Source organism: Oncorhynchus nerka, linkage group LG18 (assembly GCF_034236695.1).
Source record: "Oncorhynchus nerka isolate Pitt River linkage group LG18, Oner_Uvic_2.0, whole genome shotgun sequence".
Taxonomy (NCBI): Eukaryota; Metazoa; Chordata; class Actinopteri; order Salmoniformes; family Salmonidae; genus Oncorhynchus; species Oncorhynchus nerka.
The window spans coordinates 81,554,710-81,570,696 of NC_088413.1; the positions used below are offsets into that span (position 1 = coordinate 81,554,710).

General features: G+C 42.6%; 2 protein-coding genes across 3 annotated transcripts in view; one reads left to right on the forward strand and one right to left on the reverse strand.

The window, feature by feature from the left end:
- Window positions 1-1,473: 1,473 nt before the first annotated feature.
- On the reverse strand, window positions 1,474-14,695 carry LOC115124299 (arginase-2, mitochondrial-like). The gene is made up of 8 exons (XM_029653705.2): window positions 14,463-14,695; window positions 14,285-14,357; window positions 9,396-9,570; window positions 9,004-9,163; window positions 8,212-8,306; window positions 5,807-5,911; window positions 5,511-5,647; window positions 1,474-3,376 (listed from the first exon to the last, which is right to left on the reverse strand). Exons 1-8 carry the CDS (start codon window positions 14,571-14,573, stop codon window positions 3,189-3,191), a joined length of 1,044 nt encoding a protein of 347 aa, XP_029509565.1. The 5' UTR covers window positions 14,574-14,695; the 3' UTR covers window positions 1,474-3,188.
- Window positions 14,696-15,673: 978 nt separating this feature from the next.
- Window positions 15,674-15,987, forward strand: part of rbm25a (RNA binding motif protein 25a) — a 46,679-nt gene continuing 46,365 nt past the window's right edge. For both annotated transcript variants that reach the window (XM_065004405.1, XM_065004406.1), the window contains exon 1: window positions 15,674-15,831. The gene's annotated coding sequence lies outside the window, so the exon portion shown is untranslated. The remainder of the gene's footprint in view (window positions 15,832-15,987) is intronic.

Genomic DNA, 15,987 nt, shown 5'->3' on the forward strand with positions numbered 1-15,987 from the left:
CCACAACACTGGTTATATCTGTCTACCTAGAATTCCTCCACAACACTGGTTATATCTGTCTACCTAGACCTCCTCCAATAAAGTCATTGTATCGTGGTTACAAATACAACAGGGGCGTGGTGTAGTACATTCCATGTAAATGAACAATAAAATAATTGAATCGTACCGAGTAGTGATTTTAAAATAGAACAGGGGCGTGGTGTAGATCATGTTGTGTTGTTAACAACACCTGTTACTAGCCAATGACTTCCCACACGTGGCTGTTGTTATTTTCGTACTGTGTTCTACTGAGAGAAGTGTTTTTCCATTCAGTGTCACTCCCAGGGAAATATAGTTTAGAGATACTAACTCCCTTTAATAAATATGAACATTAATGACTGTATTTAGGAAGTAATTCAAATACTGAGCTATACTGTATGCTCAAAATATTTGGCAAATTATATTATTTTATACGAATACAATTGCTCAGAGAAATATATTTTGTTTAGGGGAGAGTGGGGGTAAATTGAACCAAAGGGGTTAAGTGGAAACCATACAGAAAATATATAATTGGACTAAATATGTAGGAAGAGGTCGGACATCATTTCATGGAGTCTGTGAATAAAGAAACCACATGGAAAAAGTAGTAAACAAGTTGGGTGGGAAGCAAAACAACAACCGATTTTCACCAAGTCAAATGAACATATTGTGTTAAGAGGTTTTGTGATGCTGGTCTCTATAACCAAAGTAGATCATTTAAAGATTGTCCTATACATCAGTTAGGCTATACGCTTCCATATGAGGTCCTAAACCTTGCATGAAAGTGCATCCAAATGGTATCGTGTTTAAATGCCTGGAAGAAATATTGTGGAAAACTTATGTGCAATAGACAATTTCTTTCTCTATATATAGTCAGAATGTTGAGCCATTACCACAAGCCTGTTCTCCCCAATTAAGGTGCCACCAACCTCCTGGGGGGGAAAATCGCAATTGCATTTCCTTGATTCCTCACTTCCTCTCTCCTCGCCTCCTTCTCAAAAACCCATTGGATGAGAAGGTCCGAGAGGGGAGGAACCGTTCTCATCCGATGGGTTTTGAAGAGGCGGCAAGGATTTTTACCATGGTCTTCTCACGATTCCTTGTGTCCTTTACTTGAAATCCTCTCCTTGCTTCCTACTGAAGTTTTGAGAGAAATGCGGGGTGAGGACAGATGGAAAGACTATATAGTGACAGCCTTTAGAGTATGTGATTATTCCAGAACATATCGGTGCCTTGTAGCCTCACGAAACCAGACTGGGCACACTGAACACTCCATATATAGACCTGGTTATATAAGACTGAACATTATATAATAGAGTAAAACCAACTAGATTGGCTCTGCCAGTCATAAGCCACGCGTCTCCGCGGTAACTAGTAATGAACACACATCTCCGTGGTAACTAGTAATAAACACACATCTCCGTGGTAACTAGTAATAAACACAGACTGACGTCGTTGTGGAAGACTAAATTACTTTATTTAAAAATACAGATTTAGTGGTCACATCAAAAGGCATGTTTTTACATTTAGTAAATAAAATAATATTACTTCACTCTTATCAGCATTTACCATATCCATTACGTACACCACTTTTAACTTATATAGATTTACTGGAGAAAAGCGTTACCTAGTCCTTTAAAACATACAGTGAATACATAAACATGGATTCATAGTGATTATTCAATGTAAAACTACAAAACACAATATTTCTAATAAAATGTGTCAAAACCACATCTGGTCCAAAAGTGCAAAAGCATCCCTACAACTCAACTGGCACAGCATCCCTACCAACTGGCACAGCATCCCTACCAACTGGCACAGCATCCCTACCAACTGGCACAGCATCCCTACCAACTGGCACAGCATCCCCATGACAACTCAACTGGCACAGCCACTTCGTATTTAGCTGAGGTATATGTCCAAACCAAACAGTGTAAACATCAGTAGAATAATAATAACATTCTGCACATAAACATAGTTTTCAGGCAGTTTCATGCTTGTCGTCGTGTCCAGCTTCATACAACCCCATTACAGAGCTGCAGGGTTAAGTCGTCAGCAACTAGGTGGTTAGAGTGGAGGGGCGGCAGGGTAGCCTAGTGGTTAGAGTGGAGGGGCGGCAGGGTAGCCTAGTGGTTAGAGTGGAGGGGCGGCAGGGTAGCCTAGTGGTTAGAGTGTTGGACTAGCAACTGTAAAGGTTGCAAGCTCATATCCCCGAGCTGACATGGTACAAATCTGTCGTTCTGCCCCTGAACAGGCAGTTAACCCACTGTTCCTAGGCAGTCATTGAAAATAATAATTTGTTCTTAACTGACTTGCCTAGTTAAATAAAGTGTATGGCACACTGCTGATCACTATGTCTATGGCATACTACTGATCACTATGTCTATGGCATACTACTGGTCACTATGTCTATGGCACACTACTGATCACTATGTCTATGGCATACTACTGATCACTATGTCTATGGCACACTGCTGATCACTATGTCTATGGCATACTACTGATCACTATGTCTATGGCACACTACTGATCACTATGTCTATGGCACACTACTGATCACTATGTCTATGGCATACTACTGGTCACTATGTCTATGGCACACTGCTGATCACCATGTCTATAGCATACTACTGATCACTATGTCTATGGCACACTGCTGATCACTATGTCTATGGCACACTACTGATCACAGTCAAATACAGTCAACATTTCCCTAGTGGAGCTTGGGAGGCTGTCTTTCCAAAGGCCAGGGAGACCAGCTGATCACATCAATTACAGTTGACATTTTAGATGAGAGCTTTCCATAGCCTGGGTACCAGTCTGTTTGTGTGACTATTTTATGCGATTCCTTGTCCTGCCAAACAGATGATAAGATAGCAAAGATCTGGGCCCAGGCTAAGTTTTTCAAGTCATCTTAGTAAATAAGGCGTATAAAGCCTTTATTTGGGGCTTATTGGTTATTATAAGTTCAGTCATGATTGAAGTTTGACTGTCTGTTGAACAGGTTGCCATACAGCACCATACACACAGAAGACTTTCCAACTACTGCACCAGTGTGTGTATGTAAAGTCTTTTAGAATTCAGGAATGCCAAGTGGTCACATGTTGAAAGTTCTTAGTCTTCTAGAAGCTGTGTGTTCTAGAAGCTGTGTGTTCTAGAAGCTGTGTGTTCTAGAGCCGGAGCTGTTCCGTATCCTCTTTAAGCGTTTGCGACTCCTGAGTGATGGGACCTCCCTCACGGGTCTGCCCTAGGGCGGATGCGATGACGTCGACCGCCATGGAAGCAGTGCTCTCCACCGCCTCACGACTCGCCCCCAGGTCTGGGTTGACCTCAACAAGGTCCATCACTGACAACAACCCTGGAGATTAAAGACAAGTACAATCTATTAGTTTCAGTTCCTTTGGTAGAACGTTGCAGACAGAAATCAGAAATTTTACTTCAAACAAAGAAACTGGACGTCAAACAATGTTTCAGATCGAAATGTTACTTCATAGACAACGTTTATATTCTCATCGTACCATAAGTATAAATATAGTAAAGGTTACGTACCCACTATTCTCATCCTACCAAGAGTATAAATATAATAAAGGTTACGTACCCACTATTCTCATCCTACCAAGAGTCGGCCATAACTTAGAGGAACTAAAACGAACATTCTAAACTCCTTGCACACAGAACACCCAGGTGATATAACCGAGTGGAACAATCCTTCTACACCAGACTGACAACATTACCTACATTCTTCATTCCTACTTGAAGAAACTTCTCCAAGTTTAACGACAGACCTTCCCTCCTTATTTCTTCTGTTCGTGTGACAGTTTCTTTATCATTATCCATGTATTTCAGTGTCTATGTGTAACAGTTTAGACTTTACGTCCGTCCCCTCGCCCCGACCCGGGCGCGAACCAGGGACGCTCTGCACACGTCAACAACAGCCACCCTCGAAGCATCGTTACCCATCGCTCCACAAAAGCCGCGGCCCTTGCAGAGCCACTACTTCAAGGTCTCAGAGCAAGGGGAACCACTACTTCAAGGTCTCAGAGCGAGGGGAACCACTACTTCAAGGTCTCAGAGCAAGGGGAACCACTACTTCAAGGTCTCAGAGCGAGGGGAACCACTACTTCAAGGTCTCAGAGCGAGGGGAACCACTACTTCAAGGTCTCAGAGCGAGGGGAACCACTACTTCAAGGTCTCAGAGCGAGGGGAACCACTACTTCAAGGTCTCAGAGCGAGGGGAACCACTACTTCAAGGTCTCAGAGCGAGGGGAACCACTACTTCAAGGTCTCAGAGCGAGGGGAACCACTACTTCAAGGTCTCAGAGCAAGGGGAACCACTACTTCAAGGTCTCAGAGCGAGGGGAACCACTACTTCAAGGTCTCAGAGCGAGGGGAACCACTACTTCAAGGTCTCAGAGCGAGGGGAACCACTACTTCAAGGTCTCAGAGCGAGGGGAACCACTACTTCAAGGTCTCAGAGCGGGGAACCACTACTTCAAGGTCTCAGAGCGAGGGGAACCACTACTTCAAGGTCTCAGAGCGAGGGGAACCACTACTTCAAGGTCTCAGAGCGAGGGGAACCACTACTTCAAGGTCTCAGAGCGAGGGGAACCACTACTTCAAGGTCTCAGAGCGAGGGGAACCACTACTTCAAGGTCTCAGAGCGAGTGACGTCACCGATTGAAACACCACTAGCGCGCACCACCGCTAACTAGCTAGCCATTTCACATCGGCTACGTATGGCTGCCATTTGAATATATATATATTTTTTAAACTCCCTCTTCTCAAAACAGAATAATTATAGCCCTAACATACCTGTGTTGTGGATCATTATAGCCCTAACATACCTGTGTTGTGGATCATTATAGCCCTAACATACCTGTGTTGTGGATCATTATAGCCCTAACATACCTGTGTTGTGAATCATTATAGCGTGCCCTAACATACCTGTGTTATGGATCATTATAGCGTGCCCTAACATACCTGTGTTGTGGATCATTATAGCCCTAACATACCTGTGTTGTGGATCATTATAGCCCTAACATACCTGTGTTGTGGATCATTATAGCCCTAACATACCTGTGTTGTGGATCATTATAGCCCTAACATACCTGTGTTGTGGATCATTATAGCCCTAACATACCTGTGTTGTGGATCATTATAGCCCTAACATACCTGTGTTATGGATCATTATAGCCCTAACATACCTGTGTTATGGATCATTATAGCCCTAACATACCTGTGTTATGGATCATTATAGCCCTAACATACCTGTGTTGTGGATCATTATAGCCCTAACATACCTGTGTTATGGATCATTATAGCCCTAACATACCTGTGTTGTGGATCATTATAGCCCTAACATACCTGTGTTATGGATCATTATAGCCCTAACATACCTGTGTTGTGGATCATTATAGCCCTAACATACCTGTGTTGTGGATCAATATAGCCCTAACATACCTGTGTTATGGATCAATATAGCCCTAACATACCTGTGTTGTGGATCTCCTCTGTGATCCAGATTCCTTCTCTGTAGGTCAGTCCTCCGTTTACTGGTGTTCCTGTGGCCGGGGCCAACGAAGGGTCCATCGCATCAATGTCAAAACTCAGATGGATTGGCCGCTGCTTCCTGTTGGACAAGAGAAGAAGAAAACGGGTTCGGAATACAGTTCGGCGAATCAACTTTCAACTCAAATTCAATTGTCAACTAAATACATCCAAACTATCGACCACAATGGCTAAATACATCCAAACTATCGACCACAATGGTATGGTGTAATTCAATGACCTTGACAAGAGGTGGTCGAAAGTGACTTCCATGACTCTCTGGATGCCGAGCCTGTCGATGTCTCTCATTGTGAAGTACTGGACACCCAAGTCTTTCAGGATGTCGCTGTGAGGAGAAAGGAGAGTAGAATGTCATTAGTATCATGTCTGGAAGTATATTTGGATGTAAATTTTGTGTGCAAAAAAAATATGTCAATTCATATTTGAGTCAGTTAGCAGACAATCTTATCCAGATCAACTTTACTATCAGAATACAGAAACACAAAGACGAAACCAAGTGACTGTGGTTTACCTGTGGTATGACTGGTATGTGGTTGTCCCACCTAGCTACCTTAAGTTGAATGCACTGTGAGTCACTCTGGATAAGAGTATCTGCTAATGACTAAAATGTAATGGAAGTGTATACTACTGCTACAATACACTACAGATATAAGTTTGTTTGTTTATTTAGCATTGTTTGTAACTTGTTATTTTTTTAAACTTATTTTGTACATAATTTTGCCACTACCGTCTCTCATGACCGAAAATAACTTCTAGACATCAGGACTGTGATTACTCAGCACGGACTGGCAGAATCATTTTTTTGCCTTTAACGAGCCCGACGTGAATTATATACCGCTTTCTCGGGAACAGGCCCACATCCCCGTTATTTGCGTGTAGAGGAGAAAGAGAAGGCGATTGAATAAACCGCCACTTCCTTCCGTTCAATCTTTACAAACGTTCAATCTTTGGAGAATAAAATCGATGACCTACGCGGAAGATTAAATTACCAACGGGACATTCAAAACTGTAATATCTTATGCTTCGCGGAGTCGTGGCTGAACGACAACACTATCAACATACAGCTGGCTGGTTATACGATGTATCGGCAGGATAGAACAGCGGCATCTGGTAAGACAAGGGGCGGCGGACTATGCATATTTTTTGTAAATAACAGCTGGTGCACGATATCTAAGGAAGTCTCGAGCTATTGCTCGCCCGAGGTAGAGTTTCTCATGATAAGCTTTAGACCACACTTTTATCTGTATTCCTTGTAGCTGTCTACATACCACCACAGACTGAGGTTGGCACTAAGACAGCATTGAATGAGCTGTATTCCGCCATTAGCAAACAAGAAAACGCCCATCCAGAGGCGGCAAACCATCATTGACTACAGCTCAGTGTTCAACACCATAGTGCCCTCAAAGCTCATCGATAAGCTAAGGACCCTGGGACTAAACACCTCCCTCTACAACTGGATCCTGGACTTCCTGACGGGCCGCCCCCAGGTGGTAAGGGTAGGTAACAACACATCCGCAACGCTGATCCTCAACACAGGGGAACCCTCAGGGGTACGTGCTCAGTCCCCTCCTGTACTCCCTGTTCACTCATGACTGCACAGCCAGGCACGACTCAAACACCATCATTAAGTTTGCAGATGACACAACAGTGGTAGGCCTTATCACCGACAACGACGAGACAGCTTATAGAGAGGAGGTCAGAAACCTGGCAGTGTGTTGCCAGGACAACAACCTCTCCCTCAACGTGATCAAGACAAAGCAGATGATTGTGGACTACAGGAAAAGGAGGACCGAGCACGTCCCCATTCTCATCCACAGGGCTGCAGTGGAGCAGGTTGAGAGCTTCAAGTTCCTTGGTGTCCACATCACGTCTTGAAGAGGGCACGACAAAACCTATTCCCCCTCAGGAACCTAAAAATATTTGGCATGGGTCCTCAGATCCTCAAAAGGTTCTACAGCTGCACCATCGAGAGCATTCTGACAGGTTGACTATTTTCATCTCCCCCCTATTTTACACCACTGCTACTCTCTGTTGTCATCTATGCATTCACTTTAATAACTCTACCTACATGTACATATTATCTCAACTAACCGGTGCCCCCGCACACTGACTCTGTACCGGTACCCCCTGTTTATAGTCTCGCTATTGTTATTTTACTGCTCCTCTTTAATTACTTGTTACTTTTATCTCTTATTCTTGTCCATATTTTTTTTTAAACTGCATTTGTTGGTTAGGAGCTTTTCAGTAAGCATTTCATTGTACGTTGTAATCGACTATACTACTATACTACTATACTACTATACTACTATACTACTATACTACTATACTACTATACTACTATACTACTATACTACTATACTACTATACTACTATACTATACTACTATACTACTATACTACTATACTACTATACTACTATACTACTATACTACTATACTACTATACTATACTACTATACTACTATACTACTATACTACTATACTACTATACTACTATACTACTATACTACTATACTACTATACTACTATACTACTATACTACTATACTACTACTTAAACCAAGGGTTTAAACTGTGTGTTATAATCCAGATTATTGTACTTAGTAGTGTACAGAGAAGTGTACTTACTACTCTCCCGGGTCTACGTCTCTCAGGCCAATGTAGACCAGGTCTTTAGCCGACAGGAAGGGCTTCACCCAGGAGAAGCCTGGGAGCTCTGGCATCTACAGACAACAATAACAAGAGGTGAGTATCAGGGCAGAGGAGTTTTACTGTCGTAAACTGTAGCCTTGTTGTAGTGAGAATATAGCCTGCTCTCAGAACATGACATGCCAATAGGAGTAGGTTATACAGCACAAACAGATCTGGGAACAGGCTTGTCCTGAGACATGGCTGTAGACTCCTATGGTATCTAAACGAAGGTTATACAGCACAAACAGATCTGGGAACAGGCTTGTCCTGAGACATGGCTGTAGACTCCTATGCTATCTAAAAGAAGGTTATGCAAGCACGAACAGATCTGGGAACAGGCTTGTCCTGAGACATGGCTGTAGACTCCTATGGTATCTAAACGAAGGTTATACAGCACAAACAGATCTGGGAACAGGCTTGTCCTGAGACATGGCTGTAGACTCCTATGGTATCTAAAAGAAGGTTATGCAAGCACGAACAGATCTGGGAACAGGCTTGTCCTGAGACATGGCTGTAGACTCCTATGGTATCTAAACGAAGGTTATACAGCACAAACAGATCTGGGAACAGGCTTGTCCTGAGACATGGCTGTAGACTCCTATGGTATCTAAACGATGGTTATACAGCACAAACAGATCTGGGACCAGGCAGATAGTTATAATAGTCTACAGGCATGTCTCAGGGGAAGAACCAGGCTAGTGAGAATGCCCCAAGGCCTCGTTCTCTGACCTTGTTCTGCAGCTCTTTGAGCATGAAGGCCACCGACTGTCCGTGGAGGTTGCCTGAGGGAGACGTGAAGGGCGTGTTTATGTCAGCGTGGGCGTCGACCCAGATCAGACACAGGTCGGGACGCTGCTTGGCGTGGCCTTCCACTGAACCAATGGCCAGGCTGCGAGGAGAGAGATCAGGAAGTGAGTTAGTATCCAATCACCATTATTCCCTGGGAACACTGACCTATCATAAAGAAGCTGGTTACCCAGGTTACTCTCGCTGTGTCTAGGGTCCTAAGCCTAATACTTCATTTCCTAACACTGTCAACGTTGACAGTTCTATAAGTCGCTGTTGCTAAAATAACCACAGTGTTCTCCGAGAACATGAAGGGTTGTTGATGTGGTATGTACCTGTGGTCTCCTCCCAGCATGATGGTAGTGTGTCCGGCTCCCACAGCGTTGCTGACGGCCCCTGACAGCAGTTTGTTAGCTCTGCCCACAGTGCGAGGGAAGGGGACGTGCATGTAAGGCTCGTCCTTCTCCAGATACTGGAAGCTCAGGTCTCCGAAGTCATGCACTGGGTAATCTGCACAATGAAATCAAATAACTGTCACGCACTGCATGAGGAAATTAAAAGGAATTTTTTATATTCATTATTGTTAAAAAAAATAAAAAAAATAAAACTGGATTAATTTAACAGCAAATGGAGGAATTTTGTTCATGGCTAAGTGCATAACTGATGGATTCCTGAGACCTAGAAGGATCTAGATCCCAGATCGAGAAACAGTCTTGGCTTTTCTGGGTTTGTTGGATGGACACACAGTCGAAGGTTTTTCAACCACTCCACAAATGTCTTGTTAACAAACTATAGTTTTGGTAAGTCGGTTAGGACATCTACTTTGTGCATGACACAAGTAATTTTTCCTACACTTGTTTACAGACAGATTATTTCAATTCCAGTGGGTCAGAAGTTTACATACACTAAGTTGACTGTGCCTTAAAACAGCTTGGAAAATTCCAGAAAATTATGTCATGGCTTTAGAAGCTTCTGGCTAATTGACATAATTTGAGTCAATTGGAGGTTTATCTGTGGATGCATTTCAAGGCCAACCTTCAAACGCAGTGACTCTTTGCTTGACATCATGGGAAAATCAAAAGAAATCAGCCAAGACCTCAGAAAAAAAATGTAGACCTCCACAAGTCTGGTTCCTACTTCGGAGCAATTTCTAAACGCCTGAAGGTACAACATTCATCTGTACAAACAATAGTATGCAGGTATAAACACCATGGGACCACGCAGCCGTCATACCGCTCAGGAAGGAGACACGTTCTGTCTCCTAGAGATGAACGTACTTTGGTGTGAAAAGTGCAAATCAATCCCATCCCAACAGCAAAGGACCTTGTGAAGATGCTGGAGGAAACAGGTACAAAAGTATCTATATCCACAGTAAAATGAGTCCTATATCGACATAACCTGAAAGGCCGCTCAAGCAAGGAAGAAGCCTCTGCTCCAAAACCGCCATAAAAAAGCCAGACTATTCTTTACACATGGGGACAAAGTCAAGGTATTGGAGTGGCCATCACAAAGCTCTGACCTCAATCTTATAGAAAATGTGTGGGCAGAACTGAAAAAGCGTGTGTAAGCAAGGAGGCCTACAAACCTGGCTCAGTTACACCAGCTCTGTCAAGAGGAATGGGCCAAAATTCACCCAACTTATTGTGGGAAACTTGTGGAAGGCTACCCAAAATGTTTGACCTAAGTTAAACAATTTAAAGGCAATGCTACCAAATACTAATTGAGTGTATGTAAACTTCTGACCCACTGGGAATGTGATGAAAGAAATAAAAGCTGAAATAAATCATTCTCTCTACTATTATTCTGACATTTCACATTCTTAAAATAAAGTGGTGATACTAACTGACCTAAGACAGGCAATTAATTTTTACTAGGATTTAATTTCAGGAATTGTGAAAAACGGAGATTAAATGTATTTCTGCTATTATTCTGACATGTAAACATTCTTAACTTAAACTGTATATATTTTTTTAAACCTTTATTTAACTAGGCAAGTCAGTTAAGAACAAATTCTTATTTACAATGACGGCCTACAGGGGAACAGTAGGTTAACTGCATTGCTCAGGGGAAGAACGATAGATTTTTACCTTGTCAGCTCAGGGATTCGATCCAGCAACCTTTCGGGTTACTGGCCCAACGCTTTAACCACTAGGCTACTCGCCACCCCAAAGGGTCTTTCTCCAGGCTCTGATGTCCAACCCCCTCTACCCTTGCTCTCTTTACACCCCCCTCTCATACGTTAACCACTAGGCTACTCGCCACCCCAAAGGGTCTTTCTCCAGGCTCTGATGTCCAACCCCCTCTACCCTTGCTCTCTTTACACCCCCCTCTCATACGTTAACCACTAGGCTACTCGCCACCCCAAAGGGTCTTTCTCCAGGCTCTGATGTCCAACCCCCTCTACCCTTGCTCTCTTTACACCCCCTCTCATACGTTAACCACTAGGCTACTCGCCACCCCAAAGGGTCTTTCTCCAGGCTCTGATGTCCAACCCCTCTACCCTTGCTCTCTTTACACCCCCTCTCATACGTTAACCACTAGGCTACTCGCCACCCCAAAGGGTCTTTCTCCAGGCTCTTTCTCCAGGCTCTGATGTCCAACCCCCTCTACCCTTGCTCTCTTTACACCCCCCTCTCATACGTTAACCACTAGGCTACTCGCCATCCCAAAGGGTCTTTCTCCAGGCTCTTTCTCCAGGCTCTGATGTCCAACCCCTCTACCCTTGCTCTCTTTACACCCCCTCTCATACGTTAACCACTAGGCTACTCGCCACCCCAAAGGGTCTTTCTCCAGGCTCTTTCTCCAGGCTCTGATGTCCAACCCCCTCTACCCTTGCTCTCTTTACACCCCCCTCTCATAGCATCTCTGATTGCCGAGACGGAGTCATTCAAGCCGTCACTGGAACCCCTGTATGTCTGACTGGGCACTACTTTCCACGTGTCCCATTTCCCCCATGTGTGTCCTCTCAGGTTTCTCCAAGGCAAGATCACCTCCTGCTACCACTGCTACGGTTGCGACGAAATTGAGTTGCAATGCACCCAGTCTACTAGTATCGGCACCTCGGACTAATGACGTACGAGCTGAAGTAAACAAGGGATTTGAAACAACATCTGTGGGTGACAATATTCCACTGGATTGGTGGGTGTAGAGTTACTTTGCTGATCAAGACCAATGTGGTACCTCGTTATGTCTAACACACCCCCATGTTACCATCTTAGACCGCTGGACAGGAATAGCTGGATCCTGTACTCGGGAGGGGGGGGTGGGGCATCTCTGTTCATGCAATCATGATCTAATACAGTATGTATTTACACTTGACGCAATGCCAGTGATATTTGATGCAGTTCAAAGAGATGTTTCTTGAAAAGTGCACAATGACTGAACATCTCAGTCTTCTAGATATTAAAGGAGGATATATCATTTTTAGTCTCCTTTGTTGCCAAATTAGCATCAGAAAAAAGTTATTTACTTTTCATATTTTTTTTTTTTTTTTAAACTTCTCATCTCAGCAGTTTAAGTCCACTTTTTCAAACAACTGAAATAGCACTATATTACATACCAAGTGAATGATTTGACAAGAGATCATGAGTCATATCAACAAGGCGCGTGCTTGGACAAAGCATTGATCTCAAAGATTGACTAAAAGCCTTAAGGATGAGTAAACCGGAACATTTTCTTCCCAATGAGCTGCAAGTTACAACAGAGGTCACAAATACTTATACATGTACCAATAGTCTGGGCTCATATAAAACTAAAAATAAAAGTATTTAAATGCCATACAATCCCCATTGGATTTGTTTATTTAAAAATGTTGGTGTTTCTTATGGGGTTTGATGTCTTGTAAAAAGTATGCCAGTGGTCCACATCCGACAACAGAGAGAGAGAGAGAAAAAACACCATCTAAAGATAGGCTTCTCATATTACACCACAGACCGTCCCTGGGAATGGTTGACTGGGTGGGACGGTTGATTGGGTAGCTGCCAAAAAAAGAAAAAGCACCTTGTCGTGCCATGAGGGCAAGCTGTTGATCTGTCCCACCCGCTGAGTGCTCAGGGATGAGATGAAGCTAAGATTACAGGAAATGACTTGCACATTCCAGAACTGAACCTGGCGTTCCAGAACTGAACCTGGCGTTCTCTACACTGGAACATTTGTGTCTCACTTGTACGTTTACACTCACTTCATTCAGGTGTGTTGTGTGTGCTGAGAACTTGCCATTCTCTGGGACATCATAGGACTCACTATTTATGACCTGACAATAATCCCATTGGTTTAGAAGTGGAATCATCTTGTCTGAGGAAATGAATGAGCCTCTGCTAAGACCCGGTCATTAGGCAGACAAGTAGCCTCACACATGGACAATGTTCTACGATTTACCAACTAATGTGACCCGTTTTGCTGAGAGAAACTCGTTCTGTGTGGCATCCCTAGCCTAGCCTATGTAGATTATGTTATCTTTTCACAATTAAGATCTGACCCTTTTAATGATTAAGTATTTGGAAGTGTAAGAATATTGTCTGACGCAGTTTGTGCGCCTCCTTGCTCAGATTGGTCCACGGTCTGAAACAAGCCCATGGTTTACTCTGGATTTGAACACAGTCTGTATATTACCAAAGACAGCAACGTTACAGTATGCAGTCACGTGGAGCCGGATGGGTGATACAATCTCACTGTTAGGTTTACACAAACTATTTTTTTATTTTCATCTTTCAAACATTCAAGACAGCGATAGGGCCTTCAATTAATCTATTATAGGCGCGAGCGTACAAAGGGAGAGCTGTAGTACTACATGGGAGGAGAGAGTTCGCTTTTTCGGGGAAGGTTCTGTATGTGCGTGAAGCGTGACGACAGCAGAGACTTGCCCATTCTTTCTCGCCCATGTGGCCCAATAAAACCGCTCTTTTACCGTTTTATTTACGAGATAATAATCGTTTTAGATTAAAATAAATAAATAAATATGTTTAGATCGCCAGCATTCAAGGTCTAAACAATATCCTAAATATGATTGGTTTCTTTGTTTGGCAACATTAGCTTAGACCCATTTATTGTAAAAGACTGATGTAATACATAATTCTTTTACTTCCCGTAATAGGAAAAGAGGAAGCAGCTCTCACATGAACCATTAACCTATTTCAAGGTTAGAATAAGTTTTATACACAATTATTTTAATCCACCAGTACATTTCTAAGTTTGTTTTATAATTTTAAGATTTTCCATCACTTACCCAGATGTGAAAGTCTCTCGATCAGACCAGCATCTCTGATGGCTTTGGGTCCATTTTCCACCCCTCCCCTTTTCTAAAAGAAAAAACGACAACGTTCAATAATTCTGGTAAACGAAATAGCCCAATCAAATAATAATTCAATAAATTAATCCTAATAGTATATGAGCTTTTTCCTTACCTGTCCTTTTGAGAATGGGGCTCCTAAAACAGCCACAGAATGCGCTCTGCTCTGACAGGTATTGTTGAGTTGCGTCCGTAGAAGACGACACAGTGGCCCTCTTAAAGTCATGTTTAAATCCTATTGAATTTATCCGTTAACTTCAAAATGATTGATAACAACCGTTTAACGACCAAGGCTGCGATTCAAAAGGTCTTCCGTAAGATCCCCCCTCTCTCTTCTGATGTTGATGCTCTACCGGGGGCTGGTCTTATGCTCCCCTTTGATCTCATTAATATTCATGAGAGGATGCCAAGAGCACGATCAACTGAAATGTGTAACCCTTCATTTGTTTCTAAGCATCACTGGGCCGTATAATTATAATTATAATTATTTTTTATTTAAAGAAAAAACCCAAATCAGATTATTTTATTTTTGATGGAACCTTTATTTAATTAGGCACGTCAGTTAATTAAGAACAAATTATTATTTACAATGACGGCCTACACAGGACAAACCTCATTGGGGAACGTGCGTCAATACCACATGCCACACCTTCGCACAAGCCAATGAGATGAGTCCGATAGATGGGTTTGTTCCGAAGGAGTGTCTTGTGTTTCTGAAACGCACCCATGATCCCGCAATTTCGCAGGGGCGGAAATTTCCACCAACACAGCAAACTGCGGTTGACAAACATGTTGCTTGACCTCGATGTCTGCTTTCCATACTTGTGAAAAACATATTAGATATCAGTCTGTACCCTCTGTTTACTTGCAGTGGAGTGCGACCGATTCACCATATACCAATTTGCTCTTTCAATAAGCCTGTGTTTTTTTTTTTGGGGGGGGGCTAGGATAGGCTTATTAAAATAGCAAATAGGTATATTTTTTATTATGGGCTATACAGTAAAAGTCAACCATTGTTATATTTTGTGGAAATACAATAATTTAGATGAATTGTGTTGCTGTTGTTATTGAAGAACATAATGTAACAGAGCGTTGCCCTTGGGTACAGCTTCTCATCACCTAAATACAGTGGTTTGTGTCTGTTCTGTTGACATGTTATGGAGCAAAAACATGAAAAAAACAAAACGGTAGTATGGGGCCAGGGTACCGTACTATAATAAACAGGGATATTTTGGACCGGTATGTACCCCTGTCGCCCCCAAGTGTTGAAAAATTGTACACTTTTTAATTTATGTTTCAATGGCATATCCCATAATGCATTGCAAAAAACACAGGTCCTTGTTAGAGGCATAACGTAGCTAGCAAGTTAGCTATTGAAAGACCGATCAAATATCGTTCATATAGTAATTTAGACTGACTTATATGAAAACAGATATAATACGTTGATTACAAGAGTACATTGTGTGCACGACGCCTGTTTTCAGGTATGTTAACACTAAACTATTTTAGTAAATAGTCCATAACGTTAGCTAGTTAGCTAACTTGCGTGGTAGCGGTGGTCTACCAGCCAGCAGGGAATGTGAAATCAATGTTGTTGCATTGATTAGCTAACCAGCCAGTATATATAATTTAACCTATGT